The sequence below is a fragment of the Protobothrops mucrosquamatus genome, unplaced genomic scaffold, assembly GCF_001527695.2.
Source record: "Protobothrops mucrosquamatus isolate PMUCROS unplaced genomic scaffold, P.Mucros_1.0 scaffold_58, whole genome shotgun sequence".
Lineage (NCBI taxonomy): Eukaryota > Metazoa > Chordata > Lepidosauria > Squamata > Viperidae > Protobothrops > Protobothrops mucrosquamatus.
This window is the reverse complement of record NW_015386134.1, coordinates 149,764-158,026: the sequence shown is the minus strand read 5'-3', so window position 1 is coordinate 158,026 and position 8,263 is coordinate 149,764. Positions and strand designations below refer to the sequence as shown.

General features: G+C 36.6%; 1 protein-coding gene across 1 annotated transcript in view; it reads left to right on the top strand.

Annotated features, from left to right (window-relative positions):
- Nucleotides 1–581: 581 nt before the first annotated feature.
- Nucleotides 582–8,263, top strand: part of HACE1 (HECT domain and ankyrin repeat containing E3 ubiquitin protein ligase 1) — a 41,134-nt gene continuing 33,452 nt past the window's right edge. Inside the window, 4 exon segments of the mRNA XM_015812187.1 lie at nt 582–754; nt 3,029–3,083; nt 5,777–5,866; nt 7,393–7,497. Coding sequence (XP_015667673.1) covers nt 679–754; nt 3,029–3,083; nt 5,777–5,866; nt 7,393–7,497 — 326 coding nt within the window. The 5' untranslated portion in view covers nt 582–678.

Here is an 8,263-nt window from a genome sequence, read left to right as displayed (position 1 = left end):
GCAATGCTGGCTGTGGAATTCTGGGAGTTGAAGTCCACATGCCTTAAAATTGTCAAGGTTGAGAAACACTGAATTAGACAATGAATTTGGCTGCAAAAATCTGGACTGCCACTAGATGACAACAAAACCATACCGAAACTCCCAACCTTTTGCTGCCATCTACTTGCTCTCTGGGTCTGATAACCTTAGCAGAGACTCTTGCATAAAGCCAGCTAGCCGAGGAATTCTGAGGGTCGAAGTCCACATAACGTTGCCAAGTTTGAAAAATTATGATTGCTTTGGTAAATGATGGTTTCTGTGGCATCACTTGGATCACTATGCCTATCTATATACGTCATGATGTAGCATGCCCCGCCCAAGAAGTTAAAGGTAGGGACGAATTGAGGGCGGAAGCTTTCCTCATGCCTGGTACTTATCTGAGCATGCGCCTCTCCAGAGCGGTCCCGTTTATTTTGACTTCGCTCTATGGCGTTCCTGCTGTAGGCATTTGGCGCATGCGTATTGCGAAAACGAGAAGCAGTGGCGTTCCAGGAACCGGCAGCGGGCGAGCGTGGTTGTGTTTAGCCTTCGTGGCGCCGCTGGCCATGGGCTGAGCTTGACGGGCTCCGGGATTTCCGCGTGGCAGGCCGAGCATAAAGCGGCCGCAGTGACGGTGTTGGAGGAGGCCTGGCTCCGAGGATGGAGAGAGCCATGGAGCAGCTGAACCGTCTCACCAGGTCCCTGCGTCGTGCCCGCACCATCGAGCTGCCGGAGGGTAAGAGCGCACGCTACGGGGACAGTGATGCGAGATGGGTGTGTGCATGTCCGAAGAGCTGCGGCTTGCAGGTCGAGGATCATAGGAAGGAGGAAGGAGTGAAAAGGAAAGACTTAGATTCTTTTGGCGGGTGGGGGGGGGGCGGAGATCTAGGAGGAAAAGTACTTCTAAAACTGAAGACGCCTTATTATACTCAAGTGTTTTTGGAAGTGGTTGACTTGAAGCTTTTTCCTTATTTTCTTCCCATTTACTAATCAAATACATCAGGAATTCCTTCTCAGCTAAGCAAAGTCAGAACAAAGTGTGCTGAAGTTCGGCACTTGTGTCAAAGAAGGGATGAATTGGAAAGGATCTTCTAGGTTTTGTAGTGTAAGGCTTTGCTTGCAACGGGAATCTACTAATTATCCAAGGTAGTGGCTACCTAGATCTCCTTTAGAAAACCTCAAGCCACGGGAATTCATTTGCTCATTTACAGTAAGTAGCTATTACTTAACTACTGATTTCATTTTCAGACCATTTCTGATATGAAGCCTGAATGTTTCTTCACATTTCAACCACTTTTCCTTGGTATTTGGCAGTAAACTACCAGGCAATTCAATAACCTTGGTCCAGGCATTTTGGGCAGGGTTGAACTTTTGAAGGAGATGGTTTGTGACTTGGACTCTTGGCTGCTGCTCAAGCAGCAGGTGAAAATTGGCCAGGATGTACTTTATACATGCTCTATTTATGCCCTCACTTGGACCAAGATGCCTTGGCAATGGTAATTTAAGCCCTGATCACCACTCACATGGACTACTGTCATGCATTTTGCAGAGGGCTTGGAAGTCGCTGCTGGTACAAATATGGTGACTAGATTATGGGTAGGACAATTAGGTCCACGTAGAATTTCACCAATGTTATAGTTGCTGCATTGGTTAGCAGGAGGCTTCTGGGCCCAATTGAAAGTGCTGGTCATTATCTTTAATGTGGCAGGACTGAGATATAGCAGATAACACCATATCAGAATTTTATTTATTTGTTGTATTTTTATTCCAAGCAATTCTTAGTGTTCATATTAGAAAATGAACATATACAGCAGATAACCACAAATGGGCACTAAATATAAAAACAATAGTACCATAAGCAGAAAGGGGATTACATCATTTCCCAAATGCCTCGGGGGTAAATCAGTATTAAATTATTTCTGAAGGTAGGCAGCAAGCATGCTAGCCTGCCCTTAAAATGTGACTGAACATCCTTTCTCCCTGGTTCAGAGAACCATCAACAGGTTTATGTGTGGTCTAGATAGTTTATAGTAATAGTAATAGTAGTAATAATAATAATAATAATAATAATAATAATAATAATAACAACAACAACAACAACAACAACAACAACAATAAATAAAAAGTTGGAAGGGACCTTGGAGGTCATCTAGTCCAACCCCCTGCTCAGGCAGGAAACCCAGTGTTGGAGCATTATATTTTTCTCCATTCACTAGTCATTTTAACTTGCAATTTACATCCTATTTCTGTGTAATTTTCATTTTAAATTTACTTTTTAAAAATACTTACTCCTTACCAGGGAATAATTTTATTGTTGCTGTATTGTTCGTGCTTACGTTATTTGTGTTGATAAATAGCTGCAGCACATTTGCTTCTATTTTTTTGTTAATATCATTTTATCTACTGCTCCTTCAGAAATACAGTCTTTTGAGATGAGGATGTTGTTTAGTTGCTGAGGGAAGTAGTTTCAAATGAATTAATGCTATTTAAAGATTTCCCTGGGTACCTAATGTGACGGAAGGTCTACTTGTTTGAAAAATACTATACAAATACTATACAAATATCCTTTGTACTATAACTAGCTGTATCCAGCCACGCGTTGCTGTGGCTCAGTCTGGTTAAATGGAAAAGAAAGAAAAGAGAAAGCGCACGTTTGTAATATGTTTAATTTCACAATGCTTGTGGGTATACAATATACATGCAACAGATGGCGCTGTTTTTCAAAAAAAGCATGTTTTTACCTGTCACAGGTGTAACATCTATATAAAAACACGCGCGTATTCAAATGCAACATTGTGTCAAAATTTCGAAGCAATCGGTGAAGAACTTTCGGAGATTTAAGATTTTGAACAAACGAACATTTACATTTTTATTTATATAGATGATTAACACATGTTTACTGACTGTAACCGGAAAATGTCTGTTGTCAATGCTTTTACAATCTTGTCAAAGTAGCAAGGTCATTTTATGCTTCAAAATGTATTACAGCTATAATTTATTTTCTACACAGATAGTGAAACTGCTGTTTACACGTTAATGCCAATGGTTATGGCTGATCAACACAGGTGAGTCTTCACAAGCAGCTCTGTAAGAAAACTTGTTGAGGCTTTGCATATTGGATCACAGGAAGAACTATTTTTTTTAATATAATGAAGGTGCAATATTTGTGTCTAAAATTGTTTTTTGTTTGATCTCATTTGAAGCTTATTTTTTATTTTTAAAATTAGGAAATGTTTCCATCCTAATCATGATAGAGTTGACAAAAGAGATTGTTTTTGAATGTTTCTTCCTTGTGATCCAGAAGTGTTAACAAAAACTTCAGCCAAATTTGAAGAAAATGCCAGAGTTGAATAAATTGTATTTTCTCATTCCATTGTTTTGAAAAAACGAAGCAATTATTCACAACTGGTTAGCTGAAGGTGATAACCTAACAAAGTTGCTGATAAGCAAGCTAGAACTGCATTGCTCTTATTTTTTCAATGTGTATGTCAGTTTTAAACTGGGTAAATTTTATAAAAAAAATACATTTCTGTCTTGGGTGTTGTAATCATTCCCATGAATAAATTTAAATTAAACTTTTTACAATGATGTTTCCTATATAAAATAGAAAATTTATAGGACTGTTTTAAGCACTGTTAGTGAAACATAGGAATGAAAAATATTTTGTAATTATGCCATTAAGTTGGGTTCATTTCCTTGTGACTGCTTGCTCTATCAGTCTATCTCCAGCAGTGTACATATTGTAGGTTTTTCCAATGATATTCCCATAACCCCTTTGAATCTATTTACCTTATCTATTTTTTTCCCTTCTACTTCTTCAGCCTTGCCAAGTACAAACACTTTTTGTCTAGTTCATCATTTGTTAACATCACACACATGTTCATTTGGCATTTTTCTTTCCATGTATGGCTTTATTTGTCTTTTTATTTGTTTAATAATCTGTACATTCTCTTGCATTTGTTTCTCCGGTACAGGTATATTAACTGGTCTTTTAAATTTTTCAGGCCACAGTTTTGTTTTGTATTTATTAACATAGGATGTTAGTACATCAGTTGCCTCTTCTGAATTCCTAAACAGTTCAGTAGGCATTTTAGCTGTGTCTGTGCTTTTCTCTTGCTAGCTGTTCTTTTTCCTGTACAATGAAATCACTTCCTAAGTATATTCTTTATTGACACATCATTCTAGAATCCTATTTTAAAGGATTTTAATAAAAAGTGCTCTATCTTCCTTTAAACCTGCAGTTGCCCATTCTTTTCTGTGATTATTCTTGAGTATTCCTTCAAAACTTATGGTTGTTGTGGTTCTTCTGATGTTCTTAACATATCTCTTCATTTTTTTGTTATATTCTTCCTTTTATTAAGAGGTCTGTTTTGTCCTTTCTTCCTTGCTATTGAAAATCTATATTCCAGTGTGCTTTCTTTTTGTGCCATAAACTTTCATTCTGGCTGTTATGATAGCTTATTCTGAAAATGACCTCAATCTTACTTGAAATTTGGGGAGTTTTTTTTTCTCCTTTGGATAACTCTTATCTCCTCTCATTATTTCTCAGATTCATAGTTACTTAAGTATACTGAGTATGTTCCTTACATTGATCTTATGCTGTGACTATTCATAGGTTATGTCTTGTTGGAACACCTATTATAACCTATATATACGAGGGCAATTCAGAAATAAACCTCCATTTGGTTATCAATGATAGACACTCGCAGAGACAGAACTTTTATTATACACCTTAGCGGTGCTTTTTTTCTAAAAAAAAAAAGGTGCCGGAACTCACACACATCATACAACCAACCCACCTTGCCTATCCTACAAGGTTCCATCCAAAAAAGGTGCCGGAACTCCGTTCTGGGCGTTCTATGAGAAAAAAAGCCCTGCACCTTAGAAAACTACAACGTCACATTACTTTTTGACATAATCGCCATTCAAATTGAGGCACTTGTCATAACATCTTGCAAGGTTTGAAATTCCTTAGTAGTAGTCACTTGGTGCCAAATCTGGGCTATGGGTGTGTGTGATCAAAAACATCCCAACGGAACTGTTTCAGAAGTTCTTGGGTGCATCTAGTGATGTGCGGGCGAGCATTATTGTGAACCAACACCACAGCGGAAGTGGTGCCATAGAAAATCTCGCCAAATGTGAAGATGCCAAAGGAGTACTGCTGGTGAAGTTCATGGAGCGTGGTTCGACCATCAGTTCAGAAGTCTACTGTGAAATGTTGCGAAAACTCAGATGAGCCATACATAACAAGCGTCGGGGCATGTGATTTCTGGTGTGGTGTTGGTTCACAATAATGCCCGCACACTGCTAGACGTACCCAAGAACTTTTGAAGCAGTTCCGTTGGGATGTTTTTGATCACCGCTCCCCCCCCCCCATAGCCCAGATTTGGAGGTTTATTTCCAAATTGCCCTCATATATAATACCAATAACTAATGGTATGTGCCACAATTTCTGAAAGTGTTGAGGCTGTCTGAATTATAGGGTGGCTGAGAGTAATTATGTAGATGGGTATATTTCATGCTAATCAACACCTCTTAAAATTTGCTGTGGAACAATTAAAGGAACACTTGCACATCCTGTTTTAAAATATTCCATTGATGCAATTAATATTCAGCTGAGTTTCCAAATTTAAACTGAGCAGTAAGGTGGGGTTCTTGTTTTCTTTGACTTACAGGGATGTGTCATACACAACAGCCATCTGTCCCTATTAAAAGTAGCTGAAAATACAGCTCTCTTGCTAACTAAAATATGTCTTAGATCTGTTTCAGAGTTGCTTTCAAATTCAAAATTTGATGTCAATTATGCATTTGGACGTGTGAAGAGGAGCTTGCTTCATATTGCAGCTAAGTAAGACAGTCCTCAGAAGGTTGTGAAATGTGTTAATAATTTTTCGTTATATGCCCCATATTTTTGAAAGTTATTTTTTATTTTTAGAATATATTAAATCATATTTTAATTTGTGCAATGATAACATTTTTTAAATAAAACAAGCAATCTTAAAGAAAAGGTAAAAAATAAAAATAAAAATGCAAGCTAAAAATATAAAGCTTTTTTGTATCTTTGAGTGAGTGCCTTCCAGTTGGGTCTTGGCAATTACCTGGACAAGTCCCTGCAGTTTTATTGGCAAGATTTCAGAGTGGTTTGCTATTGCTTCCTTTCTAGGTCTGAGAGTGAGTGACTGGCACAAAATTATTCAGTTGGTTTTGTCTCTTAAGGCAGGACTAGAACTCACCATCTCCAGGTTTCTAGCTTGATGTGTTAACCACTACAACAAATTGGCCCTCATAAACACACACACACACACACACATCTTTTGATTAGTAGCGAATATTGTCTTTTCCAAATCAGATAAATCATAAATTTCCAATAACCTTTCCTTGACAAATTGAATAATATCAATGTTCCAAGTTGTTAATGTCATTCTTCCCTTCAGTGTGCTGCTTGCTCTGTACAACCACCATTTCTGATAAACAGTGAAATTCCAAAACTTTAGTATATAATTCAATATCACGTTAATATCTTTAACATTTAAAGATTTTCCTATATATCTACTAATAAACATTAATACATTTTCCCACATATGCTAAATGATCACATGCCCATATCATATGGGTCAGTGAGCCCTTTTGCGCCTCTAGCATGGGAAAGTTGATGTCTTTTCAAGTACATTCTTTGAATGTATTCTTTCCAATATACCCCAGACTTAATTTTTTGATGAACCAACCTTCATCTCAAATCTGTAGATATCATTTAAATTTCTTAAGGGCTAATTCAATGAGGCCATAGAAGTGGCTTTATGGAAATTCTAGTTTGTTATTTACATTTGAAATATCCCCGAAATGTCAATTTTAAAAATGTTCTTGAGCTTTTGTTAGAGATGGACTATAGGTTTTATTTCTGTCATGTATTTCATTAAGTATCAAAGTAACTCAGGTGCCTTTGAGGCATAGAATGTATTAATAGTATGTTGAGAAGTCTGTAGGATTTGTCCATTCTTGGAAGCAATTTTTGTGTTTGAGCAGCAATTTGAAATACTGAAAGTATTTTTGCAGGACAGCTCTTTGTATCATAATCCATACAATAGACTAGTCATTTTTTAAAACATAAAAGAACCCCTAATTTAAGTACTTGATAACTTATTTAACATGTTCAGCTTTGCCTTCAGTTTCAACATTTTAGTTACTCTGTAATAAACAACTTTTTTATCCTGGCTGATCACCTTAATTTTTAGCTCAATTTTTTTTAAATGATAAGTTGAAATGAAAGTCATAACTTACAGATTTAATGTGATGTCATTATGTTGCTGCTTTTTTGTAAAAATAATCCTTTTCTACTGTTTTTTTGTTAAGATATTTCTAAATTTTCTCCCATAGCTGTGGATCAGTTGAATGTCTAATCCTGTTGCTAAAAAAAGGTGCAAACCCCAATTACCAGGATATTTCTGGGTGCACTCCACTTCATTTAGCTGCTCGGAATGGGTAAGTTCTAGTAATCCCCTTTAACTATTTGAGTAGTAGCTGTTACAAAAATAGCTAAGTATTGTACAGTCTTTGATCTTTTAGCGAGCCTTTTTAAGAGGCCTAACAGAATCTTCGTTGAAATATAGTGATGCTATACATTAGTCAGATTTGAGGATTGTTCAGGCTTCAGAGTAATACTTAACCACTATAAGAAGCTATAATTTTGTTCATCTTCTGGATGTGTTAGATGCAAATATTGCCAAATAAATTATGTTCCATATTTTTGAGATTTAAAGGTATGCATGCAGAATGATATTCGGGTTCAATCCAAGGAAACAGACAACCTGCGTTAAAAATGTTCAAATAATGTAGAGATGTTTCTCAGCTTTAATTTTAACTACATCTAATTTCATTCTTTTTTTTCAAAATTAGGAATATGCTTATAGAGTACGTTTAAATATAATCAAGTTTATAATAACAGGTTTAGCTTAGTATTTCATTTTCAGTCCAACTGAACTGAGACCATGGTTATAGTGCTATCAGGTAATTTTTAAATATATTTATATATTTAGTTTCTACTAAAGTGCTGGTCCATTTTAAAGATTTGAGTTGCAACTCCCTAAGAGACAATGATCTTTGTACTCTGCACTTTCAACTAAAGGGGAACCTAGTGTGACTTCATCCATAATTTATACCCTGGGGAAGAGTTGTAACCTGCTCCTGTCATTGGAGAGCTGCAGGAATCTCATGAATCAGTGCTAAAATCAAAGAAAGAATGGTGGAG